At 32.3% G+C, this 24,531-nt stretch overlaps 1 protein-coding gene across 2 annotated transcripts in view; it reads left to right on the top strand.

Moving 5' to 3' along the window:
- The window catches only part of SEC63 (SEC63 homolog, protein translocation regulator), a 71,689-nt gene that overhangs the window by 13,323 nt on the left and 33,835 nt on the right, over positions 1 to 24,531 (top strand). For both annotated transcript variants that reach the window (XM_074310156.1, XM_074310155.1), the window contains exons 2-4: positions 11,319 to 11,418; positions 14,744 to 14,858; positions 16,648 to 16,760. In XM_074310156.1, coding sequence (XP_074166257.1) covers positions 11,319 to 11,418; positions 14,744 to 14,858; positions 16,648 to 16,760 — 328 coding nt within the window. The remainder of the gene's footprint in view (positions 1 to 11,318; positions 11,419 to 14,743; positions 14,859 to 16,647; positions 16,761 to 24,531) is intronic.

Here is a 24,531-nt window from a genome sequence, read left to right on the forward strand (position 1 = left end):
TCGCCAAAGCAGGCAGGCCAAATAGCATGGGTAACAACAGGGTCAGAGGAAGAAAGCTTTTATACCAAAATTTTGGTTCTGAGCCATGTTAGCAATACTAAGGCTACTAAAAAACAGTTTTGTTTTTTTCCCCCCAGACAACAGCTTAGCTGCAGGGTCTGTTAAAAACAGTCAAAACAGGAACTTGGCTACCTGGGTTCAAGGAACAGCTTAAAGGACAAGTATTCCATCTGTGGGCCCAGCAAATCTAAACATACTTATATTAGTGATTTTAGAAAACATTTATGTTAGTAATTTTCATAAGCTAGTCTGGGGTCCATGGTTAGGGTTCACCATGTCCTCTACAATAGGTATTATTTGGAATATGAAATCCTTTTCTTGTTGAACTGGAAAAATTCAGCAAAATGTCCCAGTGAAAGGTGAGCTAATTAATTCCCTGTTACTAAAGTTACACAAATTTTGATGTACCCTTGGAGAAGCGTATCATATCCTTATTAAATGTGCTCACAAGGTTTTAATTCTGTTTAAAACAGCTTCTTCTAAACTAGGCATGGACCCACACTTAACACTAAGATAAGATCAAAATGGGTTCATAATTTAGACATAAATGAGGCCTTTATCAGAACCTTTAACTGTAAAAACGTTTTCCCAATTTATACAAACAAAACTAATTCTGACAAGATAAGAACAAATAATTAGCAATTATATATTATATATAATTATATAATTAGTAAATTAGCAATAAATTGGGAAAACGTTTTTATAGTTAAAGGTTCTGATAAAGGCCTCATTTCCAAAATATATAGAGAATTGACTCTAATTTATAAGAAGTCAAGCCATTCTCCAATCAATAAATGGTCAAAGGATATGAACAATTTTCAGATGATGAAATTGAAACTATTTCTACTCATATAAAAGGGTGCTCCAAATCACGATTGATCAGAAAAATGCAAATTAAGACAAGTCTGAGATACCACTACACACCTCTCAGATTGGTTAAGGTGACAGGAAAAGATAATGTAGAATGTTAGAGGGGATGCGGGAAAACTGGGGCACTGATGCATTGTTGATGGAGTTGTGAATGGATCCAGTCATTCTGGAGAACAATTTGGAACTATGCTCAAAAAGTTATCAAACTCTGCATACCCTTTGATCCAGCACTGTTACTACTGGGCTTATATCCCAAAGAGATCTTAAAGAGCGGAAAGGGACCTGTATGTGCAAAAATGTTTGTGGCAGCCCTTTTTGTAGTAGCTAGAAACTGGAAATTGAATGAATGCCCATCAATTGGAGAATGGCTGGGTAAATTGTGGTATATGAATGTTATGGAATATTATTGTTCTGTAAGAAATGACCAGCAGGATGATTTCAGAGAGGCCTGGAGAGACTTACATGAACTGATGCTAAGTGAAACGAGCAGAACCAGGAGATCATTATACACTTCAACAACAATACAATATGAAGATCAATTCTGATGGAAGTGGGTGTCTTCGGCAATGAGAAGAGTCAATTCAGTTCTAATTGATCAGTGATGAACAGAACCAGCTATATCCAGAGAAGGAACACTAGGAAATGAATGTGGACTGCTTGCATTTTTGTTTTTCTTCCCAGGTTATTTTTACCTTTCTAAATCAGATTTTTCTTGTGTAACAAGAGAACTTTATAAATATGTATACATATGTTGTATTTAAGATAAACTTTTTTTTTATTTAATTATAAATTTTTTTTGACAATATATATACATGAATAATTTTTTAAAAATAACATTTTCCCTTTTATTCATTTTTCCAAATTATCTACTCCCTCCCCTAGATGAAAGGCAATCCCATACATTTTACATGTGTTACAATATAACCTAGATACAATATATGTGTGTAAATCCCATTTTCTTGTTGCACATTAAGTATTGGATTCCGAAGGTGTAAGTAACCTGGGTAGATAGACAGTAGTGCTAACAATTTACATTCACTTTCCAGTGTTCCTTCTCTGGTTGTAGTTGTTTCTGTCCATCATTGATCAACTGGAAGTGAGTTGGATCTTCTTTATGTTGAAGATATCCACTTCCATCAGAATACATCTTCATACAACATAGAAGTATACAGCGATCTTCTGGTTCTGTTCATTTCACTCAGCATCAGTTGATTTAAGTCTCTCCAAGCCTCTCTGTATTCCTCCTGCTGGTTATTTCTTACAGAGCAATAATATTCTATAACCTTCATATACCATAATTTACCCAACCATTCTCCAATTGATGGACATCCATTCATCTTACAGTTTCTAGTCACTACGAAAAAAGCTGCCACAAACATTTTGGCACATACAGGTCCCTTTCCCCTCTTTAGTATTTCTTTGGGATATAATCCCAATAACAGCAATGCTGGGTCAAAGGGTATGCACAGTTTGACAACTTTTTGGGCATAGTTCCAAATTGCTCTCCAGAATGGCTGGATTCTTTCACAACTCCATCAACAATGTATCAGTGTCCCAGTTTTCCCACATCCCCTCCAACATTCATCATTATTTGTTCCTGTCATTTTAGCCAATCTGACAGGTGTGTAGTGGTATCTCAGAGTTGTCTTAATTTGCATTTCTCTGATCAGTAGTGATTTGGAACACTCTTTCATATGAGTGGATATAATTTCAATTTCATCATCTGAGAATTGTCTGTTCATATCCTTTGACTATTTATCAATTGGAGAATGGTTTGATTTTTTTTTATTATATTTTTTTTATAATATCCATTGTATTCATTTTTACAAATTATCCCCCCCCCCTCCCTCTACTCCCTCCCCCCGATGACAGGCAATCCCATACATTTTACATGTGTTACAATATAACCTAGATACAATACATGTGTGTAAATACCATTTTCTTGTTGCACAATAAGCATTAGATTCCGAAGGTACATGTAACCTGGGCAGACAGACATTAGTGCTAACAATTTACATTCACTTCCCAGTGTTCCTTCTCTGGGTGTAGCTACCTCTGTCCATCAATGATCAACTGGAAGTGAGTTGGATCTTCTTTATGTTGAAGATTTCCACTTCCATCAGAATATATCCTCATACAGTATTGTTGTTGAAGTGTATAGTGATCTTATGGTTCTGCTCATTTCACTCAGCATCAGTTGATATAAGTCTCTCCAAGCCTCTCTGTATTCCTCCTGCTGGTCATTTCTTACAGAGCAATAATATTCCATAACCTTCATATACCATAATTTACCCAACCAGAGAATGGTTTGATTTCTTACAAATTAGGGTCAGTTCTCTATATATTTTGGAAATGAGACCTTTATCAGAACCTTTAACTGTAAAAATATTTTCCCAATTTGTTACTTCCCTTCTAATCTTGTTTGCATTAGTATTGTTTGTACAGAAACTTTTTAGTTTGATGTAATCAAAATCTTCTATTTTGTGATCAATAATGATCTCTAGTTCTCCTCTAGTCATAAATTCCTTCATCCTCCATAGGTCTGAGAGGTAGACTATTCTCTGTTCCTCTAATCTATTTATGATCTCATTCTTTATGCCTAAATCATGGACCCATTTTGATCTTATCTTGGTATATGGTGTTAAGTGTGGATCCATATTAAGATAAACTTTTAACATTTAACATGTATGAGACTATTGCCATCTAGGGGAAGAGGTGGAGGGAAGGAAGGGAAAAATTGGAACAGAAGTGATTGCAAGGGACAATGTTGAAAAATTACCCATGCATTAGTTCTGTCAATAAAAAATTATTAAAAAAAAAAAAAAAGAGCAATTAGCATAAACAAACTGTTTAAACATGGGAAAAAAACAACTTTTTCAAGTCAAGATTCCCAGTCTTGAAACAGTAGATCCAAAGCAATAAAGTGGAGACTGAACATAATATATGGGCATTTCTTTGCAAAAATATACCAAGAAAATACTTGACAAGGAATTTGACTAATTTATTGACTATGTTCTGATAAACATTTAACAACTTTGTTACTGCAAATGTTATATGTTTAATGAACTTTTATCGCAAATTAATGTGTTTTTATTGCACATATATGGTAAATTTCAGGATTTATTTCTTTTCACTTTGAAATGTGGGTATGGGAAGATATATTGGAAACCAAGAGATAGGGGTACTGAAAAAGGCTGGAAACTCCTATTATAGGTTATTATAGATTTAGAGTCTTATTCTTTACTAAAAGAAAAAAGAAAAAAAAGACAGTGGAGTAACTTGTGTTTTTGGGATACTTGTAGTGACCATTTCCCCATGCCTGTGATGGGGGATACTATCCCCTGATACTATTCCCATGTAGTGACAATTCCCATTGCATTTCTAGAGAAACTCATGTAATTCATCTTTGTATTTAAATTAACATGATTTTAAAGCTATTTAGTACTTAATGAGCTAGTCCAATCCTTTCCTTTTACAGATAAAGAAATTGAGACCAGAAAAAATTAATTTTTAAAAAATGTACAAAATTAGTTAGTATCAGATAACTTTTTCTTTTTCTTCTTTCTTTCTTTTTTTTTCTTTTTTTTTTTTTTTTCTGAGACATTTGGGGTTAACCTAGGTCACACAGCTAGAAAGTACTAAGTGTCTGAGGTCTGAGGCCAGTTTTGAACTCAGGTCCTCCTGACTTCAGGGCTGGTGCTCTATCTACTGTGCCATCTAGCTTCCCCAGTAGCAGATAACTTGATGATTGCAAGTCCAATGCTTTTTTCCCACTATGTTGTGTTGCCTTTAAAAAATTTATTTCCTCAGCATTCTGCCATGGAAGACTAATAAATATTTTTTTTAATGAAAAAAATCCCCCCCCCCCCCCCCATTTGAAATCTTTGAAGGGAAAAGGGAAGGAGTAAAATTTTTAATATAGCACATAAAATTTACTATTATGTGAGGTTTTTAGCTCCTATTGTACTAGTATGTAAAAATTTATTTTTTTTCCCATATCAAAAAGAAATCCATTCACCCCATCCCCTCATATGTTTTCACAGATCTGGTACTGGGGAATTTATTTTGTACTAAAAAGTTCATTTATTTGCAGTGGCTTTGCTAGTTCCTTTAGGACATGATTTAGATACAAAGAGAAAAATTGTTGAAGTGAGAGAAGTGCTAAGATCAGAAGAAAATACAGAAGGGAAAAGTAGAATATTTAATTGATTTCATCACAAATCAAATAATAATGTTAATTTCTGCTTCCAAACCATTTCTTCCTTCAAAGTCTATGCATTTAGCTTATCCCAATTATTCCATCAAATTTCTTCACTGTTATTGTTGGACTACTGAATATCCCTGAAGAAAGTTTCAAAATAGAGCTGATTTCACATACTGGAAACTTATGGTGTATAAACTATGCTAAATTCTTACTTTTTGTTGACAATACTTTTTTTTTTTTTTTTTTTTTAAATAATATTGACCTTTTATTTTATTTTCCAGAGAAACTATTAAACATTTCTTCCTTTTTTTTCCATTAATTTGTCCTACTTTCTTACTTACCTAGTGATGACTTATCCTCTTACCTTATCACTGAGACTGGAAACTAATCTTACAGGAGCTTCCACTACTCCCTTCTCCAAAACTTCTATGTTATTGTGAATTCTCTCTTCTTGATGCTGAAGAAAAGTTGTCTCTATGAAGTGCTTTTCGTTTCTTTCCTTTTAGATAGCTGTACCAGTAATCAATCCCATTTTACTCATCTTTTCAGTTTATTTTCTTTGACTCCTCATCTGCCCACAAAATATTAGCATATCTCACAATCATTAAGAAAATCTTCAACTACATTTATGACCAGCGCCCTCCTTAATTTTTTTATTTAATCATAATCCTCCTTTATTTGAACCAGATTTCCCTCACTATTTCAGACTTGACCACTCCTGTTTTCTCAATATTCCTTCAACCCTTCGCTTTCAAAACCCATCAGTCTTTCTAAATCTCTGAACTTCCTTTCACATATCTTTTGTAGATGTTCCCTCCAAATCTGCTTTTGCCTTCATTTATTCTCTTTCCCATGGGATCCCCAGAATCTGAAGTAGTTGCTCGAATCAGAACACTTACAAATATGCATCTCATGTCAATATTTCCTAATCTTCAGACCTGTATTTTCACCCAGCTTGTTAAATTCATTATATTCAGACCTTACCTATTGTATCTGACATTTATCTGATTTGAGAGATGGAGTATCATCTATGAGGAACAAAGAGTAGACTGGATCATAAGAGTACCTGAAGGAGAAATCAAGTGTGAAGAAGAATAGAAAGGTAGGAAGAGGCCAGGTTGTTTTGAGTTTTAACTGCTAAGTAGCAATTTATATTTGATCCTGAAAAAAATTAAGGATCTACTGGAGCTCATAGCAGGTAGTGACACAGACCTGTTTAGGAAAATCACTTTGATAACCAAGCAGAGGATTAATTAGATTTTGGCATATATAGTCATAACCTCATTTTTGTTACAGGCTTTTAGTTCTCAGAATTATCGATGTGAAGGACTGCTTAACAATTATAACTCTCATTTGGTTTGTGAGTTGTCAGGTTTTTTTTTTTTTTTTTTTAGAATATTTTAGTTTTCTTTGGGGTAGGGCCTAAATTTTATTTAACATTTCTCATTTTATGCTTGAGGTATGAACTAGTGACAATGTATACATTTGACAGTATGATAGAGGAAACCTTTTCTGTTTTTTACATGTTCCTTGTGTAGACCGTATTATTTCAAAAATGTGTCATGGAATTCAGATTTGAAAATTGGTTGGAGTTTTATTTAGATTCTCTTACCAACATGAAATTGTTTAATAGAATAATAATATAAGACAGGATGCCACTTGTTATTCTAAAGTTTCCCAGGAAGTACATTGTATGTAAACATAGAGTAGAAAAAAACTGGGGGAATCAGGAGAGTTATCTGCTGTTCACCTGAAGTAATAATAATAATAATGGCACTTAAAATTTTATTAATCAACAAGCATTTATTAAAAATAATTATGTACCACAGGATGATAGTTTGTGGGAATACAAAAATGAAAATTAAACAGTTTCTGGTTTCAAAGACCTTATATTCTGTGATATACATTTATAAAGCACAAACTATATACATGAAGAATAGAAATGAAATAGTTTTAGTAGGAAGAGCATTAGAAACTGAAATCAGGAAAGACTTCCAAAAAAAAAGGTGATGAGAGAAAGCATTCTAGGCACAAGGGACAGCTGAGGACAAAGGCAATGATATGGAAGGGTAGAGTATTGTATGTGAAGAACAAGTCAGTCAGTATAGATGGACTTCAGAGGGTAGTAATTTGTAATTTGGTAAGCTAAGAAGGGGTCAGACTGAAGAATTAAAATGCCAGAAATAAGAATTTTTATCTATTTTATCTATCCTAGAGGTAATAGGTACTGGGGCTTACTGAGGTTATCTGTTTGTGGGGTAGGGGAAAATAAGAAGAGTATGTGTGCCTCTGGCATGATTAGGCCTGTTTAGTAAAATAATTTTGTGTGGAGAATAAATTGTAGTGGGGAGAGACAAGGTAGGAAAACTAAATAGAAGACTGTTGTAGTAAGTAGTCAACTCAAAAAACCTGAACTTGCTGCAGAATGAGTAGAGAGTTTATAAATACTTCATAAGGATTCTGTAAGGTGGATAGTCTTATTCTCACTTTACTATTAAGGTTAGTAAGTAAGTGCTGGAATTCAAATTTGAATCAACATATGAGTTCAGTGTTTCAATTCCATTCTCCCCCCACCCCGCTAACACACACACTATACCAATCTGCAATCCATTGATCTGCCTATCCCTTTCTTCTCTTTGGAAGCAAAATGTTAAATATCAAATTTGTAGGTAAATTAAAATTAAGTTATGATTAAGGCTTAAATAGAAATTTATTAGGCCTATAAATATATAAATTACTAGCTGGCTATCATAACAAAATAGCCTATATGAATATTCTAGCATACACTATAATTTTCCAGATATAAAATCTATATACTTCAATCTGAAATTTAGAGCTGTCTTAAGGCCAGTTACCTGTTATCTTTTGGATGAAATAAAAACTCCTCTGTTGGTTATCTTTAGTCTTGTTTTATGCTTTCCTTTTCATGAATTCTATGTTCCAGCCAAACTAGACTTCTTAATTTCTACTTGCATTGTCTTTAATTTCTGTGATGCTGTACTGACTATTTAACATAGTCCACTTCATGAGTATATTTGCTTTTCACCTATCTCTTTAAAAAAAAACCCAGTTCCATTAAAGTTTAGTTCAAGACCACCTAATACTTGACTTTACAGATCTCTGTAGTTTCAAGTGTGTGCTCCCTGCCCCTATTTATCTTGTATGCAGATGGTTAGAGATACATAAACATTCATTTTTTATGATAGAATATAAGTTCTTTGAGAACAGGAACAGAGAACATGAATTGTTTCAATTTTTTCTCTTTATTGTGCCTAGCATAATATTTGACACATGGTAGGCTTGTAATAAATGTTGCTTTATTCCTTGATCTATGTGATCTAGCCCCCCATCTACTTTGTCTTACTTTCTACTCGGCTACTTCCTTGTATATTTGATTTTTTTACTTTCCTACCCATTGAAACAATTTTATAGTTTAAGTTTTATCCTTCCTTCCAGGCCCAAGTGAAATTTTAACTATTAAATGAAATCTTTGATCCAGTTCTTAGTGAATATTATTCTGAACTCCTTTATATTTATTATTTATACCACTCATTTGGTACTTGGTACAGAATAATAGATATATCTGTTTTATATTTGTGTTCTGAAGGTGTACATTGCCCAAAACACAATAGGTCCTTAAATATTTATCATCAATGTTGAATTATTTGAATTGATATATCTTTCTGAGGCAAAGATTTATTTACATAATTAATAGTACAACTAAAGTTAGTATATTGGATTGTATGGCACTGAAGTTCCTTCTCTTAGTCTTAAATCTGTGTGTTTTTTCCTGACCACTTTTTTTAATTAAAGCTTTTTATTTTCAAGACATACAAATTTTTCAACATTGACCCTTGCAAAACCTTGTGAGTTCCAAATTTTCCCCTCTTCCCCCCACCCCTCTCCTCTAAATGGCAAGATATTTTTGTTTCTTTTGTGAACTACCAGTGAACAGAACCAAGGTGGTCTTTATTTTTAGTCCAGTTTACTTTTTTTTAAAACCCATCTCTGAGGAATTTTGAATTGTAATAGAGTTAAATCTCACTTCAAAGACGAGCAATCTTTAAACTTGAAATATAATCACTTAATAGTGAATATTTTCTGTTCTACTAGCTTAAGTTCATAAAAATCTTGATGGGAAAGATTGTTATATTTTGGAAGAAATTTTCAAATAAAAGAGGCATATTTGTATTTTCTTGATGATTAATGACTTTTGGTGACTTGAACTTTAGGTTATAGTGCTTTGAAATATTGTTTCCTTTACAGTCAGTGAAAAATTTTCAGAATTCTGGATTCAAAATTAGGAAACATAAAACTTTAAATTGTAGCTCTTCCCACCTATCATCTGTGTGATTGTGGGCAAGTTATGAGTCTTCATGGACTCTAGTTTCCAGATAAGAGGGTCAAAATATACTGTTCTGGGTTTTTAACTTATCCTAGGGTTTGTGAATTTAAAAAAAAAAACATATTTTAGCATTTGTAGCATTTAGTAGTATTTAGCAATTGTAACATTTTGTATTTTATATATTTAAAAACATTATGAATGGTTTTATAGGTTTCACCAGAATGCCAAAATGCCCTATGAGTTTAAAAAAAAAAAAAAAAAAAAAAAAAAAAAAAAAAAAAGTTAATCCCTGAACTAAACAATTTCAAAGCTTCTTCTGGCTTTAAAGTTACATGATTTAATGAGTATTTTATTTTGGATCATAATGGCTCTGTGAACAATAGCATTTGAACTTTGAGGTCTTAGAAATCCAAGTTTAGCATATTGTTGATTTTTTAAAAAGTATATTTTGTAATAAGATTACATTTGTTTAATATTAAATTTACTGTTGGCAAAGTATTTTCTTTACAAACACCTTTGAGGTATTAGAAATATTGACAAGGTAGTGTAGACATACATCTAAGGCAGAAATTGAATCTAGGTTTCCTTACTTCACATATAATCTTCTTTCTATTATATTTTGCTGCCTCTTACTATTTAATAGTAGTGAGTTTAATGAAATGATACATGACATGCCTACTTTAGTCAGATTCTAAGTGAGAGCTAAAATTGTGTCTTTTTCAAATTTTCCAGTATCGCTATTAAAAGTTATCATCTTTAAAGGCTTGTTTGTGGTTTGGATAGTGGTAGATATCTCTGGGTTTATGTATGTGTGTGTGTGGGAGGTATGTATATGTATACATATAGACACATGTGAGATTATATAGTGAAATATGTAGTTATATATGTGTGTGTATATACACACACATACACACACATAATCCAGATTTGTGAATTTTAATTAGATTTAACACTACTTTTACAAAGAGTTTCCTTTTTTTAAAGTTTCAAAATATCCCTAAATATATAGATAACTTTGAAGAATTTGCTCAATATGTTTTGATAGTATTTAGTATAAGGGAAGTCCTGATAAGCTCTCTCCCTTTTTTTCTTTTTTCATAACTTCATCACATTTCTTTGTGGTAATGTTAAAAATGGCATTTATTCAATTCTTCAAGATTTGTAGAATGCTTTACAATTATTGTCTTATACTCAAAACAATCCTGAGAGATAGGTGCCATTATTATCCACATTTTACAGATGAGGAAACTGAAGAAATTAAGTAGTTTACACAGGCTTTATACATTGTGTACATGATCTACACGATGTGTGATATGTAAGCAAGACTGAATTTGAACTCATCTCCCTGACTCCAGATCCAAAGGTACTGCTGCCACCTAGTCCCCTCTACCAAATCTTTTGTTAAATCTCAGTTCTGCTTTGATATTCTTTACATCTTTTATTCTTTCTTATCACATAATTAAAGAAGAAACAAGTTATTCTTTGGGAAATAATTGGTTTTACAACTTAAAAATCTTTTGGGATTGGAGGTCGATGTTAGATATTTATTTCTCTAGTATTCCATTTAGAACAATTATTTCTGTTTCCAGGTTTAAAGGAAAAATAATTTTTAAAATTTGAATGATTTTTCATGCAGTTCAAGTTTTTCTCTCTCAAATAACCTTTATTTTGATTGGCAATAGTTGAAATTTTAAACTATGCTCTGATATTTTTTTAAAAAATAATTTAAATAGCAGTATTTATTCCAACATGGTATAAAGGTTAACACAGTAATTACTTTTATCTTTTCTATGAAGTAAAAGGTTAATTGTTTCTTTTTAAAAAATTTCTCTTTGACAGAGCAAACGCGATTAAAAAATATCAGAAAAGTATATGGAAGATGTTTATGGTATCGTTTACGGTTATTAAAACCCCAGCCAAATGTAATTCCCACAATAAAGTAAGTATTGATTCTTTATTCAGAAAGAATTTGATTGCCTACTAAGTTCAAGGGATTGGTGAGGGAAAAAAAAAATTAAGTTCCTAGTCTTGCAAGATTAAGTATGTTCATAAGTCAATATTATGAAAGACAAGATAAGTGCCCTAAGAGGGATTCAAACAAAACTGTGAAAGTTTTAAAAAAAGATTAGCTTTGTTTCTGTCTTGGGGCAATTAGGGAAGTTTTCATGGGATTGAGAAGCACCTTACAGAAAGAGTGTAGAATTTTAACTTAACCAAGTGGAAATTGTGAGGAAGATAATCTAGGCAGAATAAATAGTTAAGCAAAGGAGAGGAAGCTGTAAATAAAGAATGTGTTGGAGGAAAGTGAAATAGTCTAGTTTGGTTAGAAATTGGAAGGTGGAGTTTGGAGAAATAGATTAGGACCTGACCTTAAAGAACTTTGAATGTTAAGCTAAGAATATGGACTATTAGCAGTAAATAGTAGATATATCAATCAATTAAATATTCAACAAATGTCTACTGTATGCTGGACTGTGCTAAGTTTTGGGGATACAAAGATGTCTATGCTGTCAAGAAAGTTATCTTCCATTGGGAAAAACAGTATATAAAGAGGCAAAACAAGGTAATTTTACTGATGATTAAGGGAATCAGGGAAAGCCTCATACTGAAAGTGAAATTTGAGCTGAACTTTGAAAGAAAGTAGGGGTTTTTTAAAGGTAGAATTGAGGAAGGAGTGAATTACTGTCAATTGTGGGAATCCAAGGCACAAAAAATGGCACAAAAAATGGAATGGTATTTTTTGATTGGACTGTGAAGGGGAGTGATACATAAGAAAACTAGAAAGGTAAATTGGGAATAAACACTGAGGGGTTTGATAACCTATGTATTAATCCTTCAGGCTAAAGGGAGAAGCCCTTAGAGTTTCTGGAGCAAAGGAGTGAAGTGATCATATCTATACTTTAGGGATATTACTTTGGGTGCTTTGTGGAAGGTAGTTTAGAGGGGAGAGTTGAAAGATTTTGTGCTTTAGGAAATCTATTGAGACAGTGATATGTGGGGAGACTGGGACTCAGACAGACTTAATGCAGGGAAATCAACTCAAAGCATCTTATTATGGCTCTAGAAAGAAGTAAAGAGTATTTAAACTACTATGGGGGTAGTGAAAATTGATTGAAGGACTTAGTAGCTAGAATGAAGGTTTAAAGGAGAGAGAAGAGTCAAAGGTAATTGACATTTTTACTCTGGATGCCTGGGAGACTGGTGGTGCTATTAATAGGAAGTAGGAACATTAGGAGGGGAAGCCCTCTTGTGTTCATACTTTTTGCTCATGGTGTTTCCTATATCTAGATACCCTTTTCTCTTTTTTTGCTGATTTTCTCTCTAACCTTTAAAACCCATTCTTCTCCTTCTCCTCTTTTAAAGTATTCCTCATCCTTCTTGTCAATAACTAAACTTTTTTGGACTTTACATAGCTTTTTATTTTGCAATTCTAACGTGCTTGTCATGTAATGGCATATATTATAGATGTCTTTTTGTTTTGTCCTCCACCCCAATTAAGATAAAAACTCCATTTGGGCAAGGACTATTTTATATGTAAGTTTTGTATCTCCATTGGCTAGCACAGCAATTTTTACAACTGTAGGTGCTTAATAATACCTGACATAGTACTTTAAATTTTGCAAAGTACCTTATATATTATCTCACTTGAGTATCCAAAAACTTCATGAAATTTTCTCCATTGTACAAATGAGAAAACAAATTCAGATAACTTTGGGTTGTAGTAGTTGGAGGGAAAGGATTTTAAAATGATGAGTTTAGTTTTGGATAGATTGAATTGATGTGAAAAGGACTTTGAGGTATAGATATCTGGAAAGCAGTTAGAAATAATAGATTGAAGATTAGATTAGAAATGTATTTATAGAGATTTAAACTGGAGTATATCCAACAAGTTAGAAAAAAAAAGAGCATTTAGAATAGATCTTTGCAGAGGAGCCAGTGAAGGAAACAGAAAGGCAATTTTTTCCTTATCTTTGTTTATGCTATTATTGATACATTTAAGTAAGTCTTTTAAAACAAATTTCAAACACTATTACTAGCAATAGCACTTTTCAAAGAAGTAATGTGATAGTGATAATCAGATCACGAGGGCAGCATTATAGCTTGACATCTAAGACTTTCTCTTTTACACTAAATAGATGTTTAAATGCAACATTTTCATTTTAGTATTTTAATTTGGATAGATGTGATTATATTTTGATTTTCTTTTAAATGTGTGAAAAGATAGAAAAATGTCTTTCTTAATTATAAAATGCTTTCCCCTGTTTGCAAAACAGTCCTGTGTTAAAAATAACTACTATTACAAAAGTCAAACTCCACAAAAAGTTTTTCTTACTATTTGTAAAGGATTAACTTTATAATAGTCCTCAGATATATTTAGAATATTATATTTTAACATTTTTCATATTTCAAAATATATATTTTTAGTATTATATATTGAAATACATTTATATAAAATAAAAGGTTAGAATTAATCTTTTTAATGAATAGTTTAAAAATTGTAACATAACATTTTACTGGCTGCATTTTAAATTTAGATTTTTCAAATATATGGTTTATGTCATTTTTATTGTCCTGTTCTGCTGCCTATTGATATTTAAGTTGATACTTGATGACCTTTTGAACCTCTTCAGTGCTATTTTCTCTATAATTTATTTTACTGGGAACACTGAACAGTTTGTGATTCACTTTAATTGAAGGTAAAGCTTAAAAGCTGTTTATCTTCAGAAAAAAGGCAGATGCTGATACTAACTCAGATAGTTAAAAAGCCATCGTGAACTTTTATATTTCTTTAATCCTGGAATCACTTTTAAAATTAAAAAAAAAATTTGTTGTAGTCCCTAGTTTGTCTTTTCCCACATTCCAAGGTAGGGGTCAAATGTGGGAAATTTCAAAGAAGTAATTTGTGAACTATGCTTTAAGAAAGAACATGGAAGCAGCTTAAAGTGAATTCCATAGTTGCTTATATCAACATCCAATGTGGAACGATCATGTAATTTTTTGAGTTTCCAGTGCAAACCACCAAACCCCAAGTGTGTACCTTATTTTTATTTCAATTAAAAGATCCCATAATTAGCAAATGGATTATTATTATTAGATAATTGTAGACACTGAGTTTAAATGTCAATAGCATAATTTTGTTGAAGTGAATTAGATTTTTGTGTTTGTTGTTTTGATCATCCTGTTTATTTTTCTTGCAGTTACTTTCAAACAAATCAAAATATATAAATCTGTTTACATCATACTCGTTTTTTCCCCCCAAACAGGAAGATAATTCTGCTTGCAGGGTGGGCATTGTTTTTATTCCTTGCATACAAAGTTTCCAAAACAGACAGAGAGTATCAAGAATACAACCCTTATGAAGTCTTAAATTTGGATCCTGTAAGTAGTGTTTTTCGTGTACTGCACATTACTTTAATGAATCCATGAAAATTAGTGTAGGCCCAGTTTCTAACAAAAATTAGATAGTGGGCAAATAAGAGTTTAGAAATGCAAATCTCAGTTCTGGTATTAAATTTTCTTTTCAGGATATTTTCATCAGGATTAATTTTTGCTATTTGTTTAGTCATTCTTTTGCTAAGAACTTGGTGAACTGGTAAAATACTTAAATAGGTAAAAGTTTTTTGTTTGTTTGTTTGTTTGTTTGTTTTTTTCCCTTGTGTGAAGCTGTTTAAATGATCAGAATCAAAGACTCTGAGATCTAAGATCTGAGAATCATAGATTTAGAGTTAGGAAAACCTAAAGTGAGCAATACAGATTAATCAGCAGGCATTTATTAAGCACCTATTATGATCTGAGTGTTGGGGATACAAAAATAAAACTATTCCTGCTGTCAGGAAGCTTCTATTTTATTGGGGAAGAGAATATATGTGTATATATGTTTATTCAAAATACATAAAAATAAATAGAAGTTACCTTTTTGAGGGAAGAGAAGGCACTAATTAGAGGAATTAGGAAAGGCTTTTTATAGAAAGGGGTGCTATAGCTGAGTATTGGAAATTAGGGGTGCTAAGAAGTAGAAGTATGGTGGGAAGACATCTATGGTATGATTAAGGTCTTATGAAAAAGATCATGATTCAGTGACATTAATTTCAAATAAATAGTTGGACAATTTCAAAGTCGCATAAAGGCTAAGATGGCTTAGAATTGATAGTGTTAAATATAGGGGAAAACTTAAAATTTACTGGGATGTTCTTCCCCACTCTCCCTTTGATGTGAGGTGCTATTTTCAGATTGATGAATAATGTGGGGGTTGGGGGGAAGCAGCTCATTGGCGGAGTGTATAGAGCACCAGCCCTGAAGTCAGGAGGACCTGAATTCAAATCTGTCCTCTTCACTTCACTTCCTAGCTGTGTGACCCTGGGCAAGTCATTTAACCCCAATTGCCTTGCAATCCCTCCCCCCCCCCCACTAAAAAAAAAACAAACATAAAATAACTAGGAAATTTCTTTTAGATGCTACTTAGCATTTTAGAATGGAAGGGGACCTCCTACTAGATCTACTTGGGCTGCCTTATCTTACAGATGATGGAAATAAAGCTTTCTTCAAATTGAGTCTTATTCAAAGTCTGTAAATGGCACAGGCAGAACTTAATTTCTTTCATCTTTCTTCCCAGTTCCTCCCACTTTCCCTGCCCCTCAACATAGAAAAACTGCTGAATGGAATGGGTTGAGCCTGCAAAAACACGTTTATATAATAGCATTTGGATTGCATTTTATGTAGTATATACGATTCTATTACATAGAATAAATGTTCAGATTTTATTAATTGATCTCTGTTAAGTAAAATAAATCATAAATAAGCATGATGAATTTTTGGTCATTTTAATATCCTAAAAAAAAGTGTAAAGAAAAGTTTTAGTAGTAATTATTAGTCAAGACATTAAATGGATTAAAGATTTGGCAACAAATGAAACTGGATATGTCTCCTGCTCTTTATGTTGAAAATTAAACTATTTCACTTGGTGACTCTTTTAGCTAAAAGCTTTAATTTACTCAAATATTTTCATGATGTTTAAATCTGAGTTTTATTAGAATGTCAACTGTGAATAAGTGATAATGATAATGTTTTTTCTTAGTTCATTGCTGTTTGCATTTTAGATTTTGTAATATGATGGATTGTATATTTAGTGCAATGTCATTGACTTTATATTAATATTTTTTTATTTTAGGGGGCAACGGTAGCAGAAATTAAGAAACAGTATCGTTTATTGTCACTAAAATATCATCCAGATAAAGGAGGAGATGAAGTTATGTTCATGAGGATAGCAAAGGCCTATGCTGCGTAAGTATCTTACTTACACTCTCTAATATGACTAAACATTTTAATGTAGTGGTAAAAGTAGTTTTTTTTTTCTTCCCTTAAAATAGGAAAATAAAAGTACCTCTTTGGTTACTACCTTTATTTTGACAAGTATTTTTGCTATATGAATTATTGAATGATGATTTAAGTAAAATGACATGTTAAGCAAGCTTTTTTGGAAATTTTAGATTTCTCTCTCCATATCCCCCTTTCCCTTTCTTCCCTTATACTCTGTAGGTTCATTATCTTCTTTCTAACTTGTAATTCTGGCTTATTTTTTTTTTTTTTAATCTATATACATGTATGTGTATTGAAAGATATATACAATTTCTTTGTTTTTCTTCTTTTAGAGAGTCTATCAGATCTGCTGTTGAGCCTTTTCTCTTTACTCTCATACTTTGTTGACCTCATCATGACAACTTACTTCTTTTCTATCTGCTATTATAGGTGGATATTTAGGGTTTTCTTTTGGCTATTTGTCAGTTTTTCCTTAAAGAAGACTTTTAAAACTTCTAATTGTTTTTCCGCATTGCTTAAAATAATATTGTCAAAATATAGGTTTTGTGTGTGTATATGTGTGTGTGTGTATGTGTTTGTCTTTTCCTCTATTTTATTAAGTTGTGTTTGTTGGGGCAGCTGGCTGGCACAATGGATGATTGACTACTCTGACCTCAATATCAGGAGGCCCTGAGTTCCAAATATGACTATAGACACTTGGCATTTAGTGGCTGTGTGACCCTGGGCAAATCACTTAACCCCAATGTATTTGTATTTTGTACAATTGTGCCAATTGTAGAGATGGTTCCTGTAGACATTTGTTAATACAACATGAACTCCTTTGACAGTTTGCTAAGTGCTCTACATTCCTTCACAGAATAGTGTTTTTAAATACATAAAATTCCTAGAATTATGAGAAGAAACCAATTATGCAGAAATACAGTTATCAGAATTTTTTTTTTAATTCACAGACCCGGCTAAGAAATCTTATCCTATAGTGATCTTTCTCCCATTTGTTCCACTTTGAAAAAGACCCCTTCAGTAATCTCATAGTTAAATAATACTGATGAGGATTAGTAGACAGTCTCTGTATATTGTGATCTCTATTTTTCCCTTTTTTCCCCAATTTTTTTCTTAAGACAAAAGGGTCTATTTCTCTTTGTTATTGAAGTGAATTCAGTGATTGATGGGAACTATCAGGACTGAAGAAACATGATAAAATTGCCAGAAGCTCATCTTCTTTCTTATTCCTAGCCATGTTCACTTATCTATTAAATAATTATGACCTGGAGAAAAGAACAATTGCATTTTGAGGAGAATTTGAGTCATACATGATATATATAGTGGTAGTTCCTGCTCAAGGAAGTAGGACCAGTATTGCTATGATGGAAATAATATAATAAATATGAATCTTGGCAGATTGCTTTTTGTACTATAAATGGCATGGCTCAGAAAATGGGATAATTTGTCCTGTATTCTTAAAACAACTACCAGTGGTACCATTCAAAGTAACAGTGTATTGGACTTTTAAGTAATTAAAAAAAAAATGCCTGCAAGGTGTTGTTTTTTTCTCCTTCCCTCCCAATTCTTTTCCTACTCCTAAAACAAAATAAAAAAATTTCCTATATTCTTATCTTCCCCTCATCTCTTCTTCTTCCCCCCCATTATATACTTAAGGCCCCAGATAAATATTCCTGGGTAAAGGTACATGGAGAAATAATTTACTTGTAGCATGAAGTTAGATGCTGAAATAATTGACAGGTCACAGTTGACAAACTTAGTCTAATTAGGTCTTTTGTACAAAAATAAGATAATAGTGTTTCAGTACTTTGCTTATTATTGGCACAGTAGTCCAGTCAGTTATGTTTAGTGATGGTATAGAAAATGTGACAGCTATATTACCATTCTCTTCCAGCTTTTTTTACAATGAGTGCCAGAAAGTAAAGGTATGGAACTGTCAAAATTAAGTCTTTTGACTTAATTAGAGTGTTGAATATGTGATTGTTGTATGTGATTAGAAAAATGCTGTATACGTAGAATCTACTGTTAAGCCAGTTTTCCTCTTTATTGCTATAGATTAGATGTATATAACAAAGATGCTTATAAATAAAAGGTTAGGATATAGGGTAGAGTTAAAATACTTTTCTACATAAATGTAGGGGTTTATCTATATTATATTTCAGAATCTTTGTAAATTATGATTTAAATAGTTTTACAATTTTGGTATTTTTCATTGTCATCAGCAAGATACTTTTTGCAGATAAAATTTCCAAGGAAATTATCAAAAACCTTGATAATTTTGTTTTTATTCAGTGAATATCAAGGAAACTGATAAATATACTTCTGTTAGTCTCCTGGTCTAATAAATAGTTCACATTTATATATTTCTTTAAATTTTTACAGCCTCTTCTTTCTGAAAATAAATTTTATTAGTTCTTTAGGGAGATTGAGCTTGATGGATCTTGAATTTGGGAGTTTTCAGCTGTAGTAAGCTAAAGCTGAAAGGGTGTCTTCCTTAAGTAAGGCCTCAGTATGATAAGCCCCCAGGAAGGAGGGGCTGCTTAAGGATGGATAAATGACTGAGGTTCAAGTGGAGCTGGTCAGAGCTTTTTTTTTCTTTTTTTTTTTTAATTTTTAATTAAAGTTTTTTATTTTAAAAATATATGCAAGGATATTTACCATTCACCCTTGCAAAACTGTGTTCCATTTCCCTCTCATTTCCTCTTACTCCTTCCCTGAGATGGCAAGTAATCCAATATATGTTAAACATGATAAATATATATGTAAATCCAATATAGGCATACATATTTATACAGTTATCTTGCTTCACAAGAAAAAATCAGATGAAAGAGAAAAAAATTAGAAAGAAAATAAAATTCAAGCAAAGAACAACAAAAGAATTGAAAATGCTATGTTATGATCTACACCAGTTCCCACTGTCTTCTCTCTGGGTGTAGATAGCTCTCATCACAAGATCATTGGAATTGGCCTGAATCATCTCACTGTTGAGAAGAATCATGTCCTTCAGAATCATTGTATAATCTTGCTGTTGCCCTGTACAATGATCTCTTGGTTCTGCTCATTTTACTTAGCATCAATTCATGTAAGTCTCTCCAGGCTCTGAAATTATCCTCCTTATTGTTTCTTATAGAACAATAATATTCTATAACATTCATATATATCATAACGTATTCATCCATTCTCCAATTGATGGGCATCCACTCAGTTTCCAGTTTCTTGGCACTACAGAAAGGGCTGCCACAAACATTTTTGCATATGTGAATCCCTTTCCTTCTTTTAAGAACTCTTTGGGATATAAGCCCAGTAGTCACACTGCTGGATCAAAGGATATGCAAAGTTTGATAACTTTTTGAGCATAGTTCCAAATTGTTCTCCAGAATTGTTGAATCAGTTCACAATTCTACCAACAATGTATTAGTGTCCCAATTTTCCCATATTCCTTCAAACATTTGTCATCATCTTAACCAATCTGAGAGGTGTGTAGTGATTGTCTTAATTTACATATTTCTGATCACTAGTGATTTAGAGCACCTTTTCATGTAACTTGACATAGTTTTAATTTCTTCATCTGAAAATTGTTCATATTCTTTGCTGATCAGAGCTTCTATGCTCATCAGTAGTAGGGTCAGGCCTCTGATTGTCTTCTGTCCTCCTAAACTCATTGAGATTATGCCTGTAGCTATGAAAAATATGTGAAGTATACACTTAATATATGTTTATTGATTGATTTTTTTTTTGTGGGATGTTCTTTTATCTTCAGTTCATACAGTTGTTTTGAATTTAATGCGAAATATGTAGTATAATGTAATTTAAGATGTAATATATAAGCTTAATTTCTGCCAATTTCCAAAGGTTTTTTTTTTATATTTTTAAATAGTATTTTACTTTTCCCCAGTTACACTTAAATATATATATGTATGTACGTATGTGTATATATATATATATAATATATATATACATATATATATGTATATATATATACATATATGTATATATTTAACATTCACTAAAAAACAAAACTAAATCAATGTAACCAAGAATAGAAGGAAAGCAGAAAGCTGGGGACCAATTTTTATAGCATATGTGTCTGATATGGGCTTCATTTCTCAAATATATAGAGAACTGAGTTGAATTTATAAGAATACAAGTCATCCCCATTTGATACAGGGTCAAAGGATATGAACAGGCAATATTCAGATGAAGACTTAAAAGCTATTTGTAGTCATATGAAAAAAATTCTCTAAATCACTATTGATTAGAGAAATGCACATTAAAGCATGTCTGAGGTATGACCTCACACTATCAATTTGGTTAATATGACGGAAAAAGAAAATGATAAATGTTAGAAGAAATATGGGAAAACTGGTACACTAACATACTATTGGTGGAGTTGTGAACTGATCTAACCATTCTGGAGAGCAATTTGGAAGTATGCCCAAAAGACTATCAAACTATTCATAACCCTTTGATCTGTATCCCAGAAAGATTATTAAGAAAAAAGGGAATAGGACCTATTTGTATGAAAATATTTCTAGCATTTGTTTAAGTGGTGGCTAAAAATTGGAAATTGAGGGGATGCTCATCAATTGGAGAATGGCTGAATGGACTCTGGAATATGATTATGATGGAGTTGTTTTTGTGCTATATGAAATAACAATCAAGATGCTGGAAAGACTCACAAACTGATGTAAAAAAATGAGTAGAACTAGGAGAAAGTTGTAAACAGTAACAGCAATACTGCAAGATGATCAATTGTGAATAACTTAGGTATTTTCAATAAAAAATGACTCAAGACAATTCTGAAGAACACATGATTAAAAAAAAAAAATGCTATCCAGAGAAAGAATTGATGTTTTCAATGTATTTTTTTTTATCATTTTCATTTTCTTTGATTATTTTTCTTTTTCTTTGTATTTTTTTTTTCATTTTCATTTTCTTTGATTCTTGATGTCTCGTGGAGATATTAATGTTCATTTCCCTAATTCTGATTTTTATGGAATATATTCTTCATTGATCTTTTGTACCTCCTTTTCCATTTAGCTAATTCTACTTTTTAAGGATTTGTTTTCTTCACTGAATTTTTGTGTATCTTTTTCCATCTTTTGTGCTTCTTTTACCATGCTCTTGACTTCTTTTTTCCTGGTTCTCTTGCATAATTCTCATTTCTTTCCCCAGTTTATCTTCTACTTCTCTTATTAGATTTTTAAAATATTTTTGTAGTCTTTCGGGGGTTCTGTTTTGGGACTGAGACCAATCCATATTTCTCTTTGAGGTTTTGCTATAAGCATTTTGACATTGTTATTTTCTTTTGAGTTTGTGTTTTTATCTTTCTTGTTTTGTTTTTTGCTTTTTGTTCATTTTATAGCTTATTTTATGACTTTTATGGTTTAATTCTGCTCCTGCACTGTTTCAAGTTCCTTGACCCAGGAACCCAGAGTCTTGGCCATGGCTTTCTGTGTTTGCATCAGAATTCATTTTGAGACATTATTTAAAGTTGTTTGTTGGGGAATTTAGAACAGCTCAGACAAGTTCCTGCTGCTTCTTTGCCATCTTGGCTCTAACTCCCAATATAGCCCAGCATTTCTTATCAAAAAGGGAGTTCTTTCATAAGTTATTTGTGTTTTGGGTAATTGAGTTTCGTAATTTGATTTTCCCATCTTAAAGGTAGGTACGTCAAGTTTTCTGACAACAATCAAAATTGAGTTTAAAACAAATTATATTTAAATTCAGAAACCTGGAAAAATTTAATAATAAAGTGTTGCTGGTGGCATGCTACAAATATTCCCTTTACATTTACTTCTTATGCTGCTTTTAACATTGGCAAACAGTTCTTATGTTGATTTTCTTGTGAATTAGAATCCCTTCTGATGCAAATATATGATATTTTCTGGTGAAATTGAAAGGAATTTTCACTAAGGGAAATTAAAAAAAAAACCCTACAATATAATTGTTTGCTTTCCTTCTCTCCTTCCCTCTCTCCTTCCCTCTCTCCTTTCCTCTACCTCTTGTCTTTTTTCCCTTTCTCCTTCCCTCTTTCCTTCTCTATTTCCCTCCCTTCTTTTGAAACCCTATTCCTTTCTCCTTTATTTTTTTCTTCCTATTTTTCTTCCTTATTTTTCTTTCTTATTTTCTTCATTCTTTTTTTTTTCTTCTTTCCTTCTCACTTTTTTCTTTCCCTAGATCAGTATATATATATATTTTTTTTTAATTCATTTTTCCAAATTATCCCCTCCCTCCCTCCACTCCCTCCCCCCCGATGTCAGGCAATCCCATACATTTTACATGTGTTACAATATAACCTAGATACAATATATGTGTGTAAATACCATTTTCTTGTTTCACATTAATTATTAGCTTCCGAAGGTATAAGTAACCTGGGTAGATAGACAGTAGTGCTAACAATTTACATTTGCTTCCCAGTGTTCCTTCTCTGGGTATAGTTATTTCTGTCCATCATTGATCAACTGGAAGTGAGTTGGATCTTCTTTATGTTGAAGATTTCCACTTCCATCAGAATACATCCTCATACAGTATTGTTGTTGAAGTGTATAGTGATCTTCTGATTCTGCTCATTTCACTCAGCAACAGTTGATTTAAGTCTCTCCAAGCCTCTCTGATTTCATCCTGCTGGTCATTTCTTACAGAGCAATAATATTCCATAACCTTCATATACCACAATTTACCCAACCATTCTCCAATTGATGGACATCCATTCAACTTCCAGTTTCTAGCTACAACAAAAAGAGCTGCCACAAACATTTTGGCACATACAGGTCCCTTTCCACTCTTTAGTATTTCTTTGGGATATAATCCCAATAACAGCAATGCTGGGTCAAAGGGTATGCACAGTTTGACAACTTTTTGGGCATAGTTCCAAATTGCTCTCCAGAATGGCTGGATTCTTTCACAACTCCATCAACAATGTATCAGTGTCCCAGTTTTCCCACATCTCCTCCAACATTCATCTTTATTTGTTCCTGTCATTTTAGCCAGTCTGACAGGTGTGTAGTGGTATCTCAGAGTTGTCTTAATTTGCATTTCTCTGATCAGTAGTGATTTGGAACACTCTTTCATATGAGTGGAAATAGTTTCAATTTCATCATCTGAGAATTGTCTGTTCATATCCCTTGACCATTATCAATTGGAGAATGGTTTGGTTTCCTATAAATCAGGGTCAGTTCTCTATATATTTTGGAAATGAGACCTTTGTCAGAACCTTTACTTTAAAAAATATTTTCCCAATTTGTTACTTCCCTTCTAATCTTGTTTGCATTAGTATTGTTTGTACAGAAACTTTTTAGTTTGATGTAATCAAACTTCAATCTTCTATTTTGTGATCAATAATGATCTCTAATTCTCCTCTGGTCATAAATTCCTTCCTCCTCCACAGGTCTGAGAGGTAGACTATTCTCTGTTCCTCTAATCTATTTATGATCTCATTCTTTATGCTTAAATCATGGACCCATTTTGATCTTATCTTGGTATATGGTGTTAAGTGTGGGTCCATATCTAATTTCTGCCATACTAATTTCCAGTTTTCCCAACAGTTTTTTCTGAATAATGAATTTTTGTCCCTAATGTTGGTATCTTTGGGTTTGTCAAAGATTAGATTGCTATAGATGTACCCTTTTTTGTCCTTTGTATCTAATCTGTTCCACTGTAGATCAGTATATTTGTCATGAATTAGGATATATGTTTTCTCCTCCATCCTCTTGCCCCCAAGATAAAATATAAT

Source organism: Sminthopsis crassicaudata, chromosome 4, assembly GCF_048593235.1.
Source record: "Sminthopsis crassicaudata isolate SCR6 chromosome 4, ASM4859323v1, whole genome shotgun sequence".
Taxonomy (NCBI): domain Eukaryota; kingdom Metazoa; phylum Chordata; class Mammalia; order Dasyuromorphia; family Dasyuridae; genus Sminthopsis; species Sminthopsis crassicaudata.